Genomic DNA, 22,812 nt, shown 5'->3' with positions numbered 1-22,812 from the left:
AAATGGTCCGCCATCCAGATGCTGGTTGAACCCAGACCTACTTAGCTTTACAGCGGTTGCTGCATTGCATGCCTTTGGACCAAGCCCTGGGATGGACAGTATATGCTGCAAGACATTTGGGGATGTGACTGTCATAATGCTGGAGAACCTGAGTTGTGAAGGAAGACGGGGCTGGAGAGAATCTGGCATGGGGAGTTCTACTAACCCTCTCACCAATCACATTTCCCCCTGTAGTGGACTACGGGCTGCCCCACCAGAAGCCCCAAATCTACCCCAGCAAAAAAGAAGAGGAAGATGAAACGGAGACAGATGACGAGAAGCTCAGACCAAGTGAGGAGATGGCAGGCTGGTGACGCTGGGCCTAGAGAAATGGGGATTTTATTTTAGAGTTGATCAGAGCGGAAGGGGCTGGCTGCCCCCAAGGTGTGGCAGATCCCATGTTGGGTTCCCCTACCCTGAGTTAAGTGAGGGTGGAAAATGTTGTCGGCCTATCAATGATTCTGCCCATCAGGTTGCTCCAGATAATCAAATGACCGCCTGGTCCCTGCTTCCACCTCCCCATTAACCGCAAAGCACTACCTTTGCACTGCCATAGGATCTCCTTGCACACTTGCCACTTAGGACAGCGGGTCGTGCACAAAACTTTGCCTGTGCTGCTCAGAACACAAATGGGGTTTGTCCTGAGATAACTCTGCTCCTCTTTGTCCAGGGACGCCGAAGAAGGGGGACGGAAGCAGTAAGGAGGACAAGGAGGGTGAAACAGATGAAGACAAATGGACAGAGGAGAAAAGCAAGGAGCGGAAAGGTGGGGAAACTTTCGATCCAGAGAGAGAGAGAGAGAGAGAGAGAGAGAGAAAGAGGACAGCCTCGACTAATTCATGGGGAAAAGCTGGAGGAAAACGTCCAGAAATGCTGTAGATACTTGGATTTATTTATTTATTTATTTATTTATTAAAAATGGTTTAGCTAATGTGTTTCAAGAATATTTCATTTGCTGTTGTATTCAGGCAGAGTGAATTAAGTGCACACTGTCCCCTTGAGTACAGCACAACCTCTAGTCTTCTCTTTCCCTGGACTAGGAGAAAACCTGCTGCAGGCCTGTGTTAAGAGCACTGCCAGGGATCTGCATATAGCCTTATCAATAAGTTTCCAATATCTGTGGACAGCCTGAAATCAGTGGTTAAAGTTTAACCAGCAGAAAACAGACTCTTTATCAATGGTATTTCTCTCTCTGTCTCTCTCTCTCTCTCTCCCTTCTTCATTGGCATGAATGATCTAATATACAGAAAGAGAAGCTGTTCCTAAAAACACTTTTACTAGGAGCAAAGCCAAGCCAAATCCATGTTCCATCTGACTGTCATCTTGACATTTTTTGGCCGTATTACAGTTTTGCTTTATTAAAAGGTTTGAATTGTGCTAGAACTTATTTTCTTAAACATGAAAACTCCCAATTATACAGCACATTCTATGTTGGTCAAGTATTATGGGGGAGGTTATACCACTTTAAGAGATTTTGGTGGCCCTCTTAGATTTGGTCTCTCAGCAGTAATTGCCCAGATTTTGGGCAAGGGATACCCAGACGATATCTTTTGGCACACACTTTTTTTCTCTCCTCCTGGAGAACCCACAGACAAACCTTTGTCCCCATGAATTGGTCATGGAGCCGTAAAATTTTACCTTTATCAATTCTCCCTTTATATTGATCCCCAGCAGCTGGTATCAAAGGTATATTCCCTCTGTACCAGACATTCTACTTCGCTATCATGACTCAGCTGTTGATAGACCTGCTTGGATTTCTTTAATCACCACACAGGAACAGAGGAAGCTGCTTTATGCTGACTCAGACCATTGGTCCATCTAACCCAGTATTGCCAACACTGACTGACAGCAACTCTGCAGGGATTTAGGCAGCAGGATTTTTTCTGCTTTGCCTGGACATGCTGGGAATTGAACCTGGGACCTTCTGCATGCAAAGCACGTGCTCTGCCACTGAACCACGGCCCCTCCCCATCACAAATTGAAGCAGGAAATTCCATAAATCAAGGATGGGACTAAATTACATCCAGATCTGCACATAGATCTCTAGGTGATTTGCAGTAGATCAAGGTTTTCTGGCTCCCAGTTGTCTTAACAATAGCAGTTACTAAAAAGATTCTCTCCCACCCCCAAAAATTAGACTGCTGAAATGAAGAAGACTTGATGGAAAACCAGGAGTGCACTTTTGTCCTGGGTGAAGCATGTGTTCAGAGGCACCTTGTCCTTAATTCTTACCATATGTCCACCCTCTTGGACCTGGGCTACTATTTTTGCATCTAGCTGGTCTAGTTGGTGGACCTCAGGGTCCCAGTAAAACAAAAACTAAGCAGATCCCACACAACTAGAGCCTGCTCATCCTTCCGTAAATTATGCGTTATGAAGTCCTTGTTTTTGTCTGCCCTTAATCTCCTGCAAAACAGTTCATTTGAGTAACACTATGTTCTAGTACCGAGGAAGATGGAGAAAAAACTTATATTTCTCCCTATCCACTTTTTCAACATTGTGCATAATCTTCTCAACTTCAGCCTTCTCCTCTGCCCTGATTTCTTGTCTTTTATCCTCCCCCATTTTCTCAACTTTTGCCATGTCCCCTCCTTAATTTCCCATCTTCTTTTCCCTCCCTAAACATTGTTTTCTGCATGTTCACCACCTGCAGGAAAGCCAAAGAAAGGGAAAAAATGGGAGACAGATGAGGACGAGTGGACTCCAGAAGAGAAAATAAGTAAGTAATGTTGTATTATTATTATTATTATTATTATTATTATTATTATTATTATTATTTACATTTCTATACTGTCCCACAGCCAAAGCTCTCTGGGCAATTCACAAAGATCAAAACATTAATGTGCAAAATTTGAACACACACAATATAGACAACATAATATTTTATAACAACTTTGAGCAATCAGCAAACTATAAAAACAAATCCGGGATAGATTAAAAAGAAAAACTCATCACATGCTGGGAAAAGAGAAAGGTCTTGACCTGGCCCTGAAAAGATAGCAATGTTGGGCCTCATTGAGGAGATCATTCCTTAACTAGGGGGCCACCACTGAGAAGGCCTTCTCCCTTGTTGCCATCCTCTGAACCTCCCTTGAAGAAGGCACCCAGAGGAAGACCTTAGATGTTGAGTATAGTGTATGGGTATGTTCAAGGTGGGAGAGGCGCTTCATCAGTCATTGCAGTCCCAAGTCATGTAAGGCTTTACAGGTTAAAACCAGCACCTTGAATCGGGCTTGGAAGTAGTGTGGAAGGGAGGGGGGTTTAAGGCTGCAATGCTGTGGCTTGGAGTGGTACATTGAGGAGACGGGCTAGTGAGCGTTTGCTCAGGCAGTTGTCCTTGATCTGAGAATGGAGTGCCTACATGAGTCGTATGCAAGAATAATATGTGCATTAGTGGGACCCTATTTTTTACAGTCTAGAATGATCATCACTCAGTATCTTGCTTGAATTAAATAAACACGCGCCCAACCTCCAACCTCCACCCCAAGCTAGCTCTGTATCTGTTGTCCTTCTGCTGGCAGGCAAAGTCATTTTTATTTAAACAGGCTTTTGCTATCTAATCAGGGGGATGTCTTCACAGCACTGGGTTGGCACTGCCTAAGTCTTCAACCACGTGCTTTCCCCCACCTTGGATGGTGTTGGGTAATCCTAACACTGAGGAGGGAGCACGGTGTTTCTGGGTGGCCATCTGGATCCCAGAGCCACTCCTGCCCTCTTCCTGGTGGAAGGCGACCAATCACTGGTCGCCTTCCACCAGGCAACACCCCCAGGTTGGCTGTGGTGAGCCCTGTTGACGTTGTTCCCTTTGAAAAAGTTGTGGTAAATCCCCAACTATTTCTAAATGCAGCATCACAGGGAAGCCTTGTGGTGGCTGCGAACCTGCGCCATTTAACCAGAGGGGCGCAGATCCGCAGCCACCATGAAGCTTTCCCTGTATATAGACTGCCCCCTGGTTCTGAAGGAGGTCTTAATCTGCTGAGTGCTGTTATCGATGTGTTTTTAATTATGCTTTTGTTTGATGTTGGACATGTTTTTAATTTGACATGTATTCATGCTTTCATTATAGTTTTGTTACGTTGCCTCCAGCGCTATTTTTAACGGCAGGATGAAAATGCAATAAAACACACATATGCTTACCTACGTGTTGCATTTGTGGTGATAGGAAATTGACATGAAAACTCTGTTAGTGTCGATTCACCTGGGATGGCTCTTTTGTCACTTGAAGCTGCAGCCATCAAGTGACAGAGGTGTGAACTGCCTTGCCTCTTTTGCTTCGCAGAGTGTCCTCCCATCGGGATGGAATCCCATCGGATTGAGGATGACCAGATCTTGGCTTCCTCCATGCTGCGGCACGGCTTGGGAGCCCAGCGTGGACGCCTCAACATGCAGGTAAAGCCGCCATGTGCAGCTGAAACTTTTTCTTTTCTTAAAAGCTGCTCCAACTCACCACCAATGCCAACATCTCCTCCCTGAAATGACTGGAGAAATCATCCCTGCTCCAAATTACCCATCTCCCAAGAATTTCACCCAAAGTTAAATTGGTTCAACACTTCAGATCAGGGTATCCAACCTCTTTCTGCCCAAGCGTCAAATCAAAAAGAAAGGGACCAAAAATCCCAACGTATTTTTACTTGAAGCTCTTACTGCCAATATGTAAGCCTTAGGAGAGGCAGTTCAACCTCGTAGAACGAGGAAAAGACATGGAAATGCTGAAAACCACCAAACAGTTGGAGGCTGGGGGAAAGGGTGGTGGTGGCCAGGGGCAGGACAGGGCCTTCGGGGGAACCTTGGAGGGCCAGATGGGACCCCAAGTGGGCCAGATTTGGCCTGAGGTTTGAAACTCCTGACTTATATGGATGCTACTTCCTCTCTCCCTTCCAGACTGGGCCCAATGAGGACGATTATTTTGATGGTGCTTGGTGTGCAGAAGATGATAGCCGCGTACAGTGGATCCAGGTGGACACGAGGAGAACCACCAAGTTCACAGGCGTCATTATCCAGGGCCGCGATGCTCCCCTTCAGTATGTGTGGGTGAGGCCAAGGGGGAAAGATCCACAGAATGGGTGAAATCAATGGCTCTGAAGGGAAGAAGGGGAGGCTGAGTTTACTCTGCATTGCCTTCCGAACCCTCATGCTTGCAAAAATTAAGATCACTGGAAGCCTTTATTGACTTCTGCGTTCTTACCGGGCATCACTCACACACTTTTAAGCCTTTCTTCATGAGGACTAGAATTGTGCTTTTTTAATTTAAAAAAAAGGTAAAGGGAGGAATATTGGGGAAGGCTGGGTTATATGATCCTCTCTGTGCACATCCCAGGCTGACCACATGTTAGGTCACAGAGAGTTGTGAGGAAGCCTTGAAGCGTTTGGTCGGAATGCATTGATGCTGGCATGGTTGTGTGTATTGTTTCATCTGGGACAGCCAGGACCTCACTGAGCAGCAAGAGGAATTCAAATTGACAACAGATGAACCAGATGGTTGTGTCAATGTGTGCTCTTAATATTAATGTTATAATGAAAGAGAGAGAGAGAGAGAGAGAGAGAGAGATGTATTTTATGCAATAATTGGAATGAGGGTTTAGTGAACATCTAGGGTTATTTTTCTTGCTTTCATTATTGATTCTTTTTGTGAACCGCCCAGAGAGCTTCACCTGTGAGGCAGAATAGAAATATAATAAATGAAACAAAACAAAATAGGACTTGGAATATTGCATCTGCCAGTTCTTGCAGGCTCTTTAGCTCCCACTTAACCTGTGTCTGTGTGTGTGTGTTTTCTTTCGTCTCCCACAGCGAGGACTTCGTCACCACCTTCTATGTGGGCTTCAGCAATGACAGCCAGAATTGGGACATATACAGCAATGGCTACGAGGAAATGGTATGTGCTCATTTGGCCTGTAGAATTCAGAAAGGCCCTGGAAAAGTCCCCTCAGTGCCCAGTATGACATAGCTGCAGCTTTAACAATGGTGGTCATGGAATTTATGATTGGCATTTGCCTGACACAGAATGAGCAGCAAGGATCTGTATTGCTGTTTAGAGTTTTGGAATTAAGGCTAAATCCATTCATTTGTTTACTACTTTATTTATGAATTGCTCTACCACCTTTCAACATCTTTCTAGAGCGGCTGGCATATAAGAAATAACCATAAACAACTAAAAAAAACGTACAACCAGAACAACAAAAACAACAGGTTATAAGAAGCATAAAAACACATCTGAAATGTCTTTTGAAAGCCTAGAAGAATAAAAAGGTTTTTTTCTGGTGCTGAAAGGATAACAGCATACGGCTATATATTACCCCCAGTAGGCCTTTAAATATCATTTGTTAGGGAACACAGGCAGAAGGGTGCTCACGTGCACATGTCCTAAGCACATCACTGCATCACACAAGGACCAGAAAGGATGGGAAAATGAGAGCCACAAGGATACAATTGTAGGTGAAATGTAGTCGTGGGTCATCTTGTTCCTACCTGGCCTCTTGCGTTCCTTGATTCTTATAACTCGCAATCTCTCTCTTCCAGCTTTTTTATGGGAATGTCGACAAGGACACCCCTGTGATGACTGAATTCCCAGAGCCGAAGGTGGCCCGCTTCATTCGGATCTACCCACTGACCTGGAATGGTAGCCTTTGCATGAGGCTGGAGGTGCTGGGCTGCCCTCTCTCCAGTAAGCGTTGGACAAAGCTTGGCTTTAGGATGGGATAGAGCTGTGGGGTGGGTGGAGGTTATATCTCATTTTATTTATTGCATTTATTTAAGCTCATTATATTCTACCCTTAAATAAAGTTCTCAGGGCAGCTAATAATTAAATATTCCCACAAATATTTCTGTTAGGGAGGAAACTGTAGCTCAGCGATTGAGCACATATTTTCCATGCCAAAGGCTCCCGATTCAATTTCTGGCATCTCCTTTTATTTTATTTTTAAAGGAACATGTAACACAGCGTTCCCCAACCTGGGACCCTCCAGATGTGTTGGACTACATTTCCCATGATCTTCCACCATGGATGAGGTTGATGGGAATTACAGCCCAACACATCCAAAGGACACCAAGTCGGGGTGATCTGGTGGAGAAGACGTGGACCTTAGAGAGATGCTGCCACCGGTCAGAATAGGCAATTCTAGGGTAGATGAACAAATAGTGTGACCTGGTATAAAGTAGCTTCCTATATGTTTTGTTTTAATGTGGGGTGCAGCTCTCCTTCCTAGCTCATAAACAACCTGCCCCTTGAAACTGAAGATTGTGCTTTTGAAGTAGAAGAATGCCCCATTTATCCAAGGTCACCCAGTGAACTTTTGTGGCAAGGAATGTTGGAGAAATCAATCCAGGAAGTGAAGTCCTCTGAGCTTTCACCAGCTCAGCCTCCCAGACTTCAACTCACTTAGCCAAAAACTGGCCAGGAAAAAAAAAACTTAAAAAAGTTCCTGGATTCAGGGAAAAGCCTGCAGCTTGGCTCGCGAATGCAAGTTGAGCCATGGGCAGGGATCCACTGGTCCTAAAAAGGGCCGGATCTCGAAACGACGCATATCCCTATTCGTGACTGAGTGGCATTCTGATTATCAGAGTTCCTGCATTCAAACTCAGAAGCTTCTCAACTTGACCACAAATAATTTGACCAGTTCCCTCAGTTTTGGGGGGTTTTCTTTTGCAGGCATCAACAACTATTATACCCTGCAGAATGAAGTGTTGACTTCAGTGGACAACCTGGACTTCCGCCATCACAACTACAAGGACATGAGACAGGTGAATATGTATGTCCGAGGAGAGCCTTCTCCTTGACATTTGCTGCTTTCATTATGCATAAGCTAGAGAGGGAGGGAGGGAGGGAGGGAGGGAGGGAGGGAGGGAGGGAGAGAAAACTGGGCAATTTCTCAGTCACAGACCTGCTCCCAGTGGCTGTAGCTACTCCCAACTTGAACAGAATAATGCATGTATAGCCTAACAAAAAAAATAGACACTCCTGTATGCCTGGTTTTCCTGGTCTTGAAGGGTTGGAATTTTTTACTTTAGAATTGTGCAGATTCTGATTGAAAAGTGTTCTTAGCATCCCTTGCAAAAGCTGCTCTTTACATGAAGCTGACCCCCTGCCCTAGTTCCCTTTCATAGAATCATAGAATAGCAGAGTTGGAAGGGGCCTACAAGGCCATCGAGTCCAACCCCCTGCTCAGTGCAGGAATCCACTTTGCTTATCTCCATTGTCCATCATTCCCTCTATTTCTGATGCTCAGGGTATGAGTGCCTTTGTTTATGTGGCCAAAATAGCATCATCCATACACAAAAGGGAGCTATCAGCAGGCTGGGGGAGCACGAAAGTACTAAAAAAAAACTGAAGGAAAAAAATACCCTAAGCAGCACCACCCCAGTAAAAGATAGCCCATTGTGGACTGGGTCTGCTTAGTGGCCAAGAAATGCTGACTGATCATTGGGGAGAGGTGAGGGAGGATGGAGAGGGGAATGGAATAGAATAATCTGGAAGAGGGCATTGCTGGCTGAAACCCTGAACAGGAGCATTCCACACTGCAACATTTTGTTGCAGTCCCATTTGTTTCTATCCTGTTCCTCAGCTTCTTCTCCAGAAGACCCTTATCTGAGTGGGCAGCTAGTTGTGATTAGGGTGACCATATTTGGGAAACCAAAAAAGAGGACACCTAGTGTGTGTGTGGGGAAGCAGCTTTCTGAGTCCTGCAGAAAGTACGTTATTCCCCCGCCACCTTAAAGAACCCAATTGGAGTGGAGGAGGGGAAAGGATTTCATTCTGCACCACCACCATCCACTCCAATGGGGGCCTTTTCTATAATGTCCACGAATGACCCACTTTCCCCTTTAAGACCTCAATTGGAGCTCGGGGTGGGGGAATGATGTGCCTCAAGAAAGCATGTTATTCCCTCCTGCCATGCTAATGGCAGCCTTAAAGAGGAAGGTGTGTCATTCCAGGACATTATTGAAAATTATAGAAAATCCCCCCTGACACCATGGAAAGAACAAAAACCAGGACAAATCCGGGGAAATCCTGACAGTTGGTCACCCTAGCTGTGATTCTTTCTCTTCCTCCAGCTTATGAAGGTGGTGAATGAAGAATGTCCCACCATCACCCGCATCTACAACATTGGCAAGAGTTCCCGAGGACTTAAGATCTATGCCATGGAGATCACTGATAACCCAGGAGAGCATGAACTAGGTAAGAGCACCCTTGCACCTCACTGGGCTTATTTATTTATTTATTACATTTTTATACCGCCCAATAGCCGAAGCTCTCTGGGCGGTTCACAAAAATTAAAACCATCATAAAACAACCAACAGGTTAAAAGCACAAATACAAAATACAGTATAAAAAGCACAACCAGGATAAAACCACGCAGCAAAATTGATATAAGATTAAAATACAGAGTTAGAACAGTAAAATTTAAATTTAAGTTAAAATTAAGTGTTAAAATACTGAGAGAATAAAAAGGTCTTTAGTTTATTTATTTATTTATTTATTTATCATATTTATACCCCGCTCCTCAGCCAAAAAAGGCTCTCAGAGCGGCTTACACTTCGCAAAAAAGCAGTCCCTGCCCTCAGGCTTACAGTCTAATAAAGACATGACACACAAGGAACAGGAGTTCAGGAGGGAGGGAGGTGGGGAGGAGAGAGAGAGAGTCCAAGAGGAGCAGGCCATGATGTTTCTTCTGCCTGCTCCTGTCCCCTTGCTCTTTCTTCTTCCCCACAGGGCCTTCTTCAGTTGGCGACGAAAAGAGTACAATGTAGGCACCAGGCGGACCTCTCTGGGGAGCTCATTCCACAACCGGGGTGCCACAGCGGAGAAAGCCCTCCTCCTAATAGCCACCTTAAAGCGGCCTCCTTAAAGCGGCCACTAACACTTCCATTTTGTTTATTAGTTTATGAGAGAATTCTATGGCTCGCCCTTCAACAATTTATTCTTGAAATGGCTTACGATGAAAGAAAAATCAAGCATAATTACAGTCGCAGCCATAAAAAAATAAACATTATAGCAGTGACAGATTAAAAACAGGCAACTGGCATGAAAACATCAAACAACTTTGTGGTAAGAGTTGCTTGAAGAGAGTCGGTCTTGCGCCTTTAAAAGTCTCCTGAATTAATCGCACCAAACTTAGTACCTAAATCCAATGCTTGAGGCCCACTGTTGAAAGAGGCTGTTTTACGGTGGTCACCAGCTGAGACTTTATTTGTTCCTAGATCTCAAAGAGTGGGAGGGAACATATGGAAGATACCATTTCCTCAAGCAACTTGGGCCTAGTCCATAAAAACATGCACCAACATCTTGAGTTTAGTCCAGAAACAAATCAGCGGACATTCTTGCTCATAAAAAACAGGCGTGTATTTTCCGTGGCTACTAAGCTGGGTACCAAATTCTGTAACAAGTGGACAACTTGTGGCCCTCCTGATGTTTTGGCCTACAACTCCCATCACCATTGGCTATGCTGATGAGGGCTGATGGGAGTTGTGGGGCAAAACATCTGGAGCACCACAAGTTGCCCATCCCTGTTCTGGAACAACTGAAGCTTCAAAACTGCCTTCAAGGGCAGCCCCACATCAAGCTCATTACAGGAGTCAACTCAAGAAGTTACCAGGGCATGTGCTATGGTGTGTTTAGATCCCCTTTTCCCCCCGATGACTGAGCCCTCAATGACACACGCACACACCCAATGAGAGAAGAGGGTGAGGTATTTGTTGGCATTTGTCAGCTGTCAGGAAAGCCTGGCTGGTGCAGAGGTGGTCTTCCTGGCCTGAGAATGGGAAGTGCCATAGCTGGAGTAGCAGAGCTCCTTAGCATGACTCTGGGTGCCGTGGGAGACATGGAGCAGCCTCCGAGGGCTTGCATGGCTTGTTGTACGCTCTCTGAGAGAGCAGGCAAGAAACCACGGAGGATTCACTTCGCTGCAAGGCTGAAGAGAGCCGAACCCACGTATGGAAGAAGAGGAGAAGGATGTGAGAAGAGGGAAAGCAGCAACATCCCCTCCAAATCTGAGGGCAGGAAGCAAAGGGATGGTCTTGGGGCGCTTAGGGACCCTGAAACCCCACACATATTGCAATAATTTGGTCCTTAAAAAAACATAGAAACCTTAAGAGAACAAAGCCCGGCTTCCAAGAGTCCAACACCCTGATCCGAAATGGCTGTGGCGCTCCTGGCCGAAACAGCCCTGAGGTTTCAAGATGGGTCAGGACAAATATTCAGGTCAGCAAACATCCTTGCCAGCCCCATGCAAAGTCATGAGTTTTTCGGTAAGGCTGAGCTGGCGCGATTGCTGCTCTGCCCCCTTCCGGAGCTTTTACTTGATGGCTCAGCAACTCTTGGGACTGAACCATATAAGTTTATGATGTTAACCTCGTTCTTTTGTGAACCCAGCTTGCCATCTCTTCCAAAAACAAGAGACCATGACAAACTCGGTTCTCCATCCAATTACAACGGCATCCGCAAGTTAGATTAACTGCCCTTGGGTTATTTGCTTTGCTTCCACCTGTGTCAATAATTCCGTGACGGTGTCTGGGGCTGATGTTACGCTTTAAAAAAACAAAACCCTTCTGCTTACCAGCATCCATCCCGTTGGGCTTTTATAAATATTGGTGCACAATAACCTCCTTCCCCCTCCCATAACCCCTGTGGAACTAATTTGTTATTTCAGGATTTGTTGTAAGCCAACTTCTTAGCTTGTCTGCTCTCGTCATCGTAATACTCTCGCATTGAAAAATCGCAGTCCCACAAAGGCTTACAAATGCCCAGCTTCTCTGGACGTCATTCAATGTTTTGACCGCTGCCATTATAAACATGGAATATTCCAGTCCTGGCAGACAGACTGAAGCAGATGCCAAATTCTCGTTGCCTTGCAAACTTCTCTCATCGGCACGCAAAGTTTGGGTCCTGTTGTCAGTAGGGCTATCCCCCGATTAATGAAATCTTAAGTCAATGAATAGTCAATTAATAGTATGAGTTTTAGTCAACCAATCCATGTTAAAGAGTGGGTTAAATCTGCTCAAAGCTGTGCATGATAGGACAAAATTGTTCTATAGGAAAAACACACACCAGTGTTTTTTTAGATGGTATATGTATGTGTTGCAGCAATTCAATGACTTAGGTACGTTCGAGGATTTCTGTCGGTCTGTGTTTTTAAGTGAACTGATGTGATTCACACTACTCAGATGCTGTTAGACTTCACTTTTCATGCTTCTCCAGATTTTGAAATTCAGTTCTCAGCTCAAACAATCTACCAAAATACACACACTGCAGGTTGGTGCAGAAATGGAATAGAACAGACTTGGGAATCCATGTGACACTGACATGGACCAGAAATAAATTGAACTCTCCATCCTTAGCAGTAACATCTTAGAAGAGGCATTCCCTATTCATCTCCGCACAAGAGGAAATCATTCTTTGAAGATGGTACTTGCCATGTGCAATTTTAGAATTACTTCATTACCATTTCTTAAATTAACATTTGTCAACTCATTAATCAAGGGCACCTTTAGGCAGAATTACACTGTGGTTCTGCATGCCATTTAATTAAAGGAATGTTGTTTTACCCACCAATGTCCATCCCTATGGCCAAGATTCTTCTGTAATGTTTGCTCAGGAAAAAAAAATCAGCAAAGGTTTCTTGTAATTTTAATTACAAACTTCCTTCTTCAAGACTGCCTATTATTACTTCAGTTGCCCTATAGTTGGTCAGTTTTTGTTCCCCGCAAGGGATTACTGTTTTCCTTTTATTATGTTTCTTTTCTTTTATTGCAAAATAGCTGTGCTGAACAGAAGCAATTAGGGACAGAGAAAGCTATTACTGCTAGAAGCAGCAGCTTCTAATTAAAAGGGCAGTAGCCCGGAAAAGCCACAGTAGTGCTTTGCCTGTTCACATTTTACATTATGGTTTTATGAATTGTAATATCTTGTTATGAATTTGGGGTTAGATCCTAATTTAGTCATACCTAGAGTAGACCCACTGAAATCAATGGGACTTTTGAATGTGTTGTGAGCCACCTTGGAAGAGGTAACCCTGAAATGTGGGCTGTAAATATTGAAATAAAGAGCAAGTGAATGAAGGATGGCAACTTCAGACTGAAGCAACTTTAATTAAGTTAAGTGCTGCCTTTTCTAATGGAGCAACGTGGCAACTTGCATTTTTTGTTGGCCTATTACAGGAGAACCTGAGTTCCGCTATACAGCTGGAATCCATGGCAACGAGGTATTAGGACGGGAGCTGGTGCTAATGTTGATGCAGTTTATGTGCAAGGAGTACAAGGATGGGAACCCGCGTGTTCGGAACCTGGTGACCGAGACCCGCATTCACCTTGTCCCATCACTCAACCCTGATGGCTACGAGATTGCCAGTCAAACGGTAAGACTAGATGCAGTCCTGCTTTGCAGAGTGGGTAGGGGATCTCTGAAAAGAGGGAAAAGGAATAAATAGCAGAAGCGTTGGAGCTTTTAAGATGGGGCGGGCCACTCCAGATGTTTTGGCTGCAAGTCCCATCAGCCCTTGCTCATATTACCAAGGGTAAAGGATGATGGGCCCCCCAAAACATCTGGAGGATCACAAGTTGCCCACCCCTGTTTTAAAAGCAGGGCTGGCCCAAGACATTTTGCTGCCTAAGGCAAAGGACAAAATGTCTCCCCGCTCTCATTCCATGTACAGAAGCTGACTGGACCAGTACTTGATTCGTATTTTATTGTTATTGCATTTATATCCTGCCTTTTTTCCTCCAAGGAACCCAAGGCAACGTACATAATCCTCCTCCTCTCCATTTTATCCTCACAACAACAACCTTGTGAAGTAGGCTGGGCTGAGAGTCTGTGACTGACCCAAAGTCACCCAGTGGGCTACCATGGCCAAGTGGGGACTAGAACCCGGATCTCCCGACTCCCAGTCCAACACCTTAGCCACTACACCACAGTGGCTCTCAGTTCAACGCTGTTAATGGAACAACATCCTCCATGACACCTGAAGCTAGCTTAAGGAGCATGTGACATACAGCTCCCTTCTCTAACACTTTGCTGCCACTTCCCAGCCTCTGCTACCTGAAGGGACCACCTCACTTTGTATCAATGGTCGGGCCAGCCCTGTTTTAAAGAAACTGATAGAAATGCGTAGGTGAATGTGTGTGTGTTTTCCTTATCCAGTAACCTTGTGGTTCAAAACATTTATCCAGTAGTCAATCCAAAAAATGTGGTTGTTATGATCTGGCTGGCCCTGCATAGCAGAACTTCCCACTCTTCCTTGCAGGAAAAGCTGGCAGGGAGCTTGTGGGTTTGACCGCTGCAAGATGAGACGTGCTGGGCAATTCAGCCCCAAGGCCACCAGACAAACCCTAGCTTTCCTTCCCAGAGTTGGAACTGAGGAAGAGACAGGTGTTGCTACACAACTGCGAGGATGATCACCCACACACCTCTGCAGCTCCATGGTTAGGAGGAATGCTGCTAGTTGGTCACACTTGCTAGAGGGCAGTGGCACAAATGGGGAAACCTGTGATTTAGGAAATATCTCTCTCTCTCTCTCTCTCTTTCTCTCTCTCTCTGTTACCAGAATGAGAAAGAAAGAACTGTGAGCTCCTTTTTCTCTTTGCAGGGCTCTGAGCTGGGAAACTGGGCCCTGGGACACTGGAGCGAGGAAGGCTACGATATCTTTGAGAACTTCCCTGATCTCAACAGCATCCTCTGGGCTGCAGAAGAGAGGAAATGGGTACCGCACAAAGTCTCCAACCACCACATCCCCATCCCGGAGCATTACCTTGCAGAGGATGCTGCAGTAAGTATTAAGAACATCAGAAGAGCCCTGCTGGATCAGACCAAGGGTCCATCTAGTCCAGCACTCTGTTCACACAGTGGCCAACCAGCCATCGGTCAGGGATGAACAAGCAGGACATGGTGCAACAGCACCTTCCCACCCATGTTCTCCAGCAACTGGTGCACACAGGCTTAATGCCTCGAATACTGGAGATAGCGCCCAACCATCAGGGCTAGTAGCCATTGATAGCCTTTGCCTTCAGGAATATATCCAGCCCCCTTTTAAAGCCATCCAAATTGGTGGCCATCACTACATCTTGTGGTAGTGAGTTCCATAATCTAACTATGCGCTGTGTGAAGAAGTCCTTCCTTTTATTTGTCCAGAATCTCCCAGCAATCAGCTTCCTGGGATGACCCCAGGTTGTAGTATTTTGAGAGAGGGAGAAAAATGTCTCCCTATCCACACTGCAGAAGGTTCCTGGCAACTCTCTTACAGTTTTCTTTGCAAGCTCGCCCTGGTACTGGGATCCTGCAAAGAGCTGCAATGAGACCCTTTTCAGGCCGCTCCTCCTGGGTGGATTGATAGCATTTTATAGAATTAGCCTTCAGGCTGTATCGATGTGCACACATGATTTTAAAATAAACAGACTCAAAATTGCATCTTCCAAGTCATCAAGTCATCAAACAATTGACTCTTCAACGACTCCCCTCACCCCTCACCATTGGTTATGCTGTCTAAGGCTGATGGGATTTGTAGGCCAAGGCCACCAATCACCCACCGAGCCATAAAATATATAAAGGTCTTATTTAAAATGCACAGTAAAAGAAAGCTCGTACGGGCATTAAAAACCCTTTTACCAACTTTTTGAAAGAACTAACTTATGCATTCATTGTACATTGTTGTAGAAATCCTACCCACTAGGGCCAGATCTACACTACTGTGTTAAAGTGCTTTAAAGTGCTTTATAACAGTTTTGAAAACTGTATATGCAGTGTGTCCTGGGCCCCAACAGTTGTCAAAACTGTTATAAAGCGCTTTAAAGCAGTAGTGTAGATCCTGCCTAGGTCAGGGGTGGAGAGCCTTGCAGACTAAGTCTTGGCTCCCCAGATAGCCAGGGCCCCTTTTCCTGGCCCAATCCTTCCCCCTGACTGTTGTTCCATGCCTCGATCAAAATGGAGAGGCGAATAAAAAATTATTATTATTATTATTATTATTATTATTATTATTATTATTATTATTATTATTATTATTATTATTATTTGTGTGGTTTCCCTGCTGTTGCACATTTCTTCCCATTCTGAAATGCCCTTCCTAAGGCTTCGTTACTGGTAGTAAGAGCTGTAAGCTCAAATAGGTTGGTCTTTTTGATGTTTTGGTCCCGTCCCCTTTTCAGTCCCACCCACCATTGGAATGCATCCCCTGAGAGGTTCTCCAAAATTAAATCTGGCCCTGGAGCTAAAAGGGGCTCCCCACCCCTACCCAGGTAAACCCACCTTTTCTCCTTGTTATGATCATCTGAGCAATATTCTAAAAGTACAGGGAAGCTAGGATAGGTGTTCCCTTTCCCTGATCTCCAGAAATCCTCGCAGGGCCACAGAAGGGCAAAAGATGGTCAATCGAATCCATCGGTGTAAGGAAATTTGGGCAGCAGGGAGCAGGGTGAGATGTCGGATGAGCACGTGCTCTCTGCCACTGAGCAATGTGCCCAGCTTTAGTCCTCCTTGCCTCACTCCAGCGACGTTGACTCTCTTCTGTCTCCACCTCCTCTTCCTTTCTCCCCAGGTGGCCGTGGAGGTGAGGGCCATCATGGCCTGGATGGAAAAGATCCCGTTTGTTCTGGGCGCCAACTTCCAGGGTGGGGAGAAACTGGTCTCCTACCCCTTTGACATGGCTCGCCCTGTCAATGAGAATGAAGTCGCTCCTCAGCGCCCGGGGGACTACGAAGAGGAGAGCCCAGAAATTCAGGAGACTCCAGATCACGCCATCTTCCGGTGGCTGGCTATTTCCTATGCCTCGGCTCACCTCACCCTGACCGAGACCTTTCGTGGGGGCTGCCATTACCAGGATATGACCAGCGGGATGGGAATTGTCAGCGGTGCCAAGTGGCACCCACGTGTTGGCAGTAAGTGTCAGCATACTAGCTGGTCTGTTATGGGAGTCACTGGGGATGATAACAATGTAGAGGGTACAGAAAGACACCTGATTTTGTGTTGTGGTTTCTTTTCCGGAAGCCCAGTTCATTTTGTTTCCCATTCATTTGGGAGCCTCCACCTTTTTTGTGCCAGTGGGCACATTTGGAATGTTGAGAGCGTTCATGGCTCCTTTAGAGTTCTGACTGAAACCCAGAGCGGATTCACCACCCCACTGACATTGGACCCTCCAGCCTCTACTGCCCATTCACAAAATGATTATTTTCTTGTTTGTTTCGTTTCTCTTTGATTTGCTTTCTTTGTACATTGAGGAATAATAGTAATAAACAGCCTTCCTCAACCTGAGGCTCTGCAGATGTTTTGGACCACAACTCCCACAGGCCCCGAACAGCACGATCAACCGTCAGGAATGCTGGGAGTTGTTGTTCAAAATATCTAGAAGCCATCAGGTTGGGAAAGACAGGTAAGTAATAAGTTTTCCCTTTACTCATGAATATAATCTGCTACAGTGTTAAGCCTTTCCTGTCTCCGATGGAATTTACACTTCTAAGGGCGTGAACACATCTACCTCAAAGCAAGGTATCCACATCATAACAATCTCCTTTTTGAATTTTTCTAATCGCCTTTAAAAGCCACCTGCAGGCCAAAACAAATGTTAATATAAATCTGTGCCTAGCAGCTCTGCTTTTGTTCAATTTTTTAACCTAGAGTAAGCACAGGGCCTCCAGTCCAGATCTTACCCCCTATGCTAGGATCCTGATCCAGATCAGGCCCTTGCACCCAGGGTCGGTGCTACCATAGAGGCCACTCAGGCGGCCGCCTAGAGCGCCAAGCTAAGAGGGGTGCCGGGCACAGTGCAGTACTCATGTGCGTTGGCTGTGAGCCGGCCTGAGGATTCAGCTGGGCCTGGGCGGGCGAAATGGCGCCCCACGCCCGCCCAGCCAAAGCAAAGGGATGTTGGGGTGGGGCAGCTCCACGTTCGGACTTACAGAACGCGCCCGGAAGAGAGAGAGAGAGAGAGAATGTATGGGTGAATGGGGTGCATGGGGTCTTTGAGTGAATGCATGTGTTCATGCATGTGTTTGTTTGGAGTGAGTGATGCTGAGTGTGTGTGTGCGCATGCGTATGAGTTGGGGGGGATGATTTGGAGGTGATATTCCTATTAAATAATGCATTTTAGACCCATAGACGTTCCTTTCCAATTTGTTTGCTATAATTGGCATGACGTATTTCTTGCACTTTAAAATAAATTTAGCAGTTTCAAGTTTTGTGCTTCTTATTTTTTCCGGGAAACATATGTTCTTAAAAATCAAAGTTGGCATTTTTTTGTGGGGGGGTGGGGTTTGAAAGTAGCTCACCTTGCCTAGGGCGCAAAATAGTCTGGCACCGGCCCTGCTTGCACCTACTCTAGAATAAAATGAAACCAAGACAGAACAGATGAAAAGGAATGTATGTTTCGGCCCTGAGCTTGTGGCCGCGAATTTTGTAAGTTTTGCGTGAGAGTGGGCGGTGATGCCCTCTTCCTGCTGCTTTTCTAGGCATGAATGATTTCAGCTACCTCCACTCCAACTGTCTGGAGCTCTCCATCTACCCAGGGTGCGACAAGTTTCCCCATGAAAGTGAATTGCCGCAGGAGTGGGAAAACAACAAAGAATCCTTATTGACCTTCATGGAGCAGGTAAGGAGCCATTAAGGACCACATTGTTCTTGTTTAGGGCAGTTGGGGAATGCTTGAACGTGGCTGAGTGGATGGGGAAATAATCAAGGTGTGTAGAGCACGCTGGGAAGGGAGTTACAACGGATTTTCAGGGCCGGGGATTTTGGAATTTTTCTTTAGGACCAAGTGGCTGCTTTTGGTTCGTTGGTTATTTTCATTATTACAAAGATTTTATTTATTACAATAATTTAGTACAATTATGATTAAAATTATCACAATTATTTATTACAATTTGGTATTATATTATTACAATGATTTATTATGATTTATTTATTACAATGATTTTATTTATTTTCATTATTACAACAGTCTCTCACATCTTTTGCTTTTGCAAGAGGCCTGGATCTCCCAAGTCCCAGTCCAACACTCTAGCCCACTACACCAAACTGCCCCTTCCACTGGATGTATCCCCTTTGCGGGGAGATGTATAAGTGACCGCCCTATTATTTATAGCTGAAGCTCTCTGGATGGTTTGCAAAATCCTAGACTGAAGCCATTTTACCTACGGTGACCATATGAAAAGGAGGACAGGGCTCCTGTATCTTTAACAGTTGTAGAGAAAAGGGATTTTCAGCAGGTGTCATTTGTATGCATGCAGCACCTGGTGAAATTCCCTCTTCATCGCAATAGTTAAAGCTGCAGGTGCCCTCCTCTCTTTTGTATCTGGTTAAGAGGGCAGGGCTCCTGCAGCTTTAACTGTTATGATGAAGACAAAATTTCACCAGGTGCTGCATGCATTCAAATGACACTTGCTGAAATTCCCTTTTCTATACAACTTTAAAGATACAGGAGCCTTGTCCTCCTTTTCATATGGTCACCCTATGTTACCCCCCTTCTCCCCCACCTCAGCTGTATCTAGAATAGCTCTAGGATGTTCAAGTGGATTCGATTTTTGTAAAATTTAAAATGTTTGGGTATTTTGTAGGACTGCCATTTTTTAAAAAAAGTTACATTAGCTAGAACATACAGTAACGATTAAAAAAATCAGGCAGGCTATAAATGACTTACACTAAAAATACATTCTGCTACCGGGACTCACTTTCTTGCAGATACACCGGGGCATTAAGGGTGTGGTCACAGACCAGCAGGGAGACCCCATTGCAAATGCCTCCATCTCTGTTGGGGGGATCAACCACGACGTGCTAACAGGTATGCCTGGAATCCTGAAGATCTGGGGCGTGCATTCAATTTGTAAGAGCATTTTTTTTAAAAAATGAACCACCATGTTTGAGGCAGCACATGCTCCTGCCAGCGGGGATACTAGGGTTGGTGTCTTAACCATCGAGTAATTGGGAAAGGAGCAAAGTGGATCATCTTCTGGGTAGATGGTGGGTGTGGGTGTGGGGGGGGGAAATGAAAACTATTGTCCAGTTTGGCCTTCCCCATTGTTTCTAGAACACTGGCAAAACTGATAAATAAAGCTCAAGGAGCTTCCAGATGGGTTGCTCTCCATCTCTGCTAGTGCTAATTCTAGTCCTGAGCATATATGGGGCCCCGGTCAACACAGATCTATGATTTGTAGGCTTACCCTCGCGTGCACTATGCTAAAAAGGGAGCTGACCCTTTTCAGCAAACAACTCCTTTGCAAAGGGAGTGGCACTGGCTGCCTAGTTACTACTGGTTTAAGGTTTTGGTACTCGTGTATAAAACCCTAAACAACTTCGAACCAGGACACCTGCAAGAACACCTTCTCCCTTATCAACCCGCTCAGTCACTGAGGTCATCAGAGGACGTGTTCCTAGTGGTTCTGCAGGACCTATGGCTTGATTGGAGTCCACCTGGAGAAGAGCCTTCAGTGTGGTGGCCCCCTTTCTATGGAACTCCCTGCTTCTGGAGGTCCGGCAGGCATCAACACCTTTTGAGCACAGAAGGGTCTTTTTCATCACCTTCTAACTGAAGATGCAGCATGCAAAGCACTGAATTGGAATCCCTCCCATAACAAGCCTTTGTCCCATGTTGCGTTTCTCTTGTCTGTTTCAGCAAGTGGCGGGGATTACTGGCGCATCCTGAACCCTGGCGAATACCGTGTCACCGTCAGGGCCGATGGCTATAATCCCAGTGTCAAAACATGCAACGTCTTCTACGACATCGGCGCCACCCAGTGCAACTTCATCTTGTCGCGGTCCAACTGGAAACGCATCCGAGAGATCATGGCCATGAACGGGCACCGGCCGAATGGGAGGCCGCTGAACGGCCGACCCCTGACCCCCAAGGATTGGATGCGCTGGAGGCTGAGGATGCGTCATAGAGCTCGCCTGCGCCAACAGATGCGCAACCGGCAACGGAAACCCACGACCGCTCCTCCCACAACCACAGATTTCCCCTTTTCGTTCAGCAGCACCACGCTCCTGCCGTGGAGCCGGGAGGCTCCTACTGCCGAAACGGCCACCACCTGGGAGACGGAGATCTACACAGAGACGGTGACGGAGTGGGAGACTCTGACCGATGATGAAGTCACAGAGGGAGAGACCAGGGAGGAGACCACGGGCACGCCTTTTCCCATGACCACTGCAGAGATTTACACGGTCAACTTTGGCGATTAGTCAGCTTGCTATGACTGTGGTCCAGGAACACTTAAGACACTCCCTAAAGTTTGCCCCACCTTCCTTGGGGCAGCTGGCTATATCCATTGATCATAGTACACGTAGGCACCCTCATCTGCTCTTAGAACCCACCAAGAAATCCATGGCTTTGAGCAGGGTCCAACAGCCATAGCATGTACACCGTCTCTCTCTCTTTCTCTCTCTTAAAACACATCCATCTCTGCCTTGGCTATAACAGCTCAGCTTTCTTTCAAGGCTTACTGCTCCAATCCTACAAACAACCCAACGCCTGCGAAAGGGGAATTTGATGCAAGCAAGCTACATAGCCGATTCAGAAACAAGAAAACCAGCCGAGAATATAATCCTCACCCATGGCTGGCTTTGTATCATATTGTTGTTCTCTCCTCCACTCTGCTTCACTGACCTCACAGGACTCTTGATCGTATGGCTTAGGATTTGGGGAAGGGGATCTAGATTGCTGTGCGCCCCCTCCGAAAGTCATTGGGATAATTAAGCATGTCAGGCAGTCTTATGTGTACACAGTTGTCCCTTTAAAATCAATAGATGTGAACACACTTAAATGTGCTGGATTGCTGCCTTATTTTTATTTTAAGAAGTGGGGCATGCAAAATGCAGAGATTTGGTTCCAGTTTTGTTAGAGCCTTGAAAGAATTCTTTAAAATATTTAGGTCAGGGATGGTAATTGATCCCCAAGTGCCAGGAGGAGTTTAGGAAAGGACTTAGGCCTGTAATGAGTTAAGTTTCATCCATCTGTCTGAAATGCCAGCCAAGATTACGTTTCTAAAGTCTTTATCATCAATGAGACTCTCTTTCAGTTTTTATCTCCATACTCATAAGGACTAGAAACATGATAGATTTCAGAGTGACATCCAGCAGTCTGACCTTCACACCATTATCCCAGCTAAAGTCTCTAACCCAGTGGTTCCCAAACTTTTTCAGGTAACTGCCCCCTTGGTTCCACAAACTCATGCCCAGTGCCCCCTGAGCACAGCCCCTTTAAATGGGAAGCACCCACCACAGGCTTGCCGAGGGAGGGAAAAGAGAGCGAACGCCTCTGTTTTGCAGCCGGCGTGGCAGGGCACACCAAGCAGGGTATGTCTCTTCATTAGCGTTTTGGTGCTTTTAAAACATTTCAATTCACCGTTAAAAGGACTCTTCTTAAACGGTATTAATACATGTGTGGATTCTTTCCCTATATGGCTTGGGACCAAACTTTCTCCCATAAAAATTTCTCCCATAAAAATGACCCTGGGTTTTAAGACCTTCTGGAGAGGCGCTTCTCAGAAAAGACCACCTCGAGCACCCCTCTGCCGCCTCTTAATGCCCCCCTATGCAATCCCACCACCCACTTTGGGAACCACTGCTCTAACCCCTAGTGCTGCGGTTCTGCCATCCCTGAAGCTGTCACCTCCAGCAACCAAGAGAGGGGAAATTCATGTTTGCCAGCTCCAGTACTTGCAAGGTAATGCTCAAGCCACAGCTGCCCAGGAGGCAGTGCAACCTTGAGCCCTTCCAACAGTTCTTGTTATTGGAATAAAGTGAGTTATATATATATAACAAGAGGTATTACTTCATTTCTGGATTTATATTTGATTCTACACACAAAA

General features: G+C 45.7%; 1 protein-coding gene across 1 annotated transcript in view; it reads left to right on the top strand.

Moving 5' to 3' along the window:
- Window positions 1–22,772, top strand: part of AEBP1 (AE binding protein 1) — a 43,779-nt gene extending 21,007 nt beyond the window's left edge. Inside the window, exons 8-23 of the mRNA XM_063139228.1 lie at window positions 235–330; window positions 710–805; window positions 2,693–2,758; window positions 4,319–4,428; window positions 4,921–5,060; window positions 5,830–5,914; window positions 6,559–6,703; window positions 7,688–7,779; window positions 9,091–9,214; window positions 13,192–13,388; window positions 14,616–14,795; window positions 16,557–16,896; window positions 18,463–18,602; window positions 19,691–19,790; window positions 20,622–22,126; window positions 22,582–22,772. Of these exons, the coding sequence (XP_062995298.1) occupies window positions 235–330; window positions 710–805; window positions 2,693–2,758; window positions 4,319–4,428; window positions 4,921–5,060; window positions 5,830–5,914; window positions 6,559–6,703; window positions 7,688–7,779; window positions 9,091–9,214; window positions 13,192–13,388; window positions 14,616–14,795; window positions 16,557–16,896; window positions 18,463–18,602; window positions 19,691–19,790; window positions 20,622–21,184 (2,474 nt within the window). The 3' untranslated portion in view covers window positions 21,185–22,126; window positions 22,582–22,772. The remainder of the gene's footprint in view (window positions 1–234; window positions 331–709; window positions 806–2,692; window positions 2,759–4,318; window positions 4,429–4,920; window positions 5,061–5,829; window positions 5,915–6,558; window positions 6,704–7,687; window positions 7,780–9,090; window positions 9,215–13,191; window positions 13,389–14,615; window positions 14,796–16,556; window positions 16,897–18,462; window positions 18,603–19,690; window positions 19,791–20,621; window positions 22,127–22,581) is intronic.
- Window positions 22,773–22,812: the final 40 nt, after the last annotated feature.

Source organism: Elgaria multicarinata, chromosome 12 (genome assembly GCF_023053635.1).
Source record: "Elgaria multicarinata webbii isolate HBS135686 ecotype San Diego chromosome 12, rElgMul1.1.pri, whole genome shotgun sequence".
Classification (NCBI taxonomy): Eukaryota; Metazoa; Chordata; class Lepidosauria; order Squamata; family Anguidae; genus Elgaria; species Elgaria multicarinata.
This window is presented reverse-complemented; position numbering and strand designations above follow the sequence as displayed.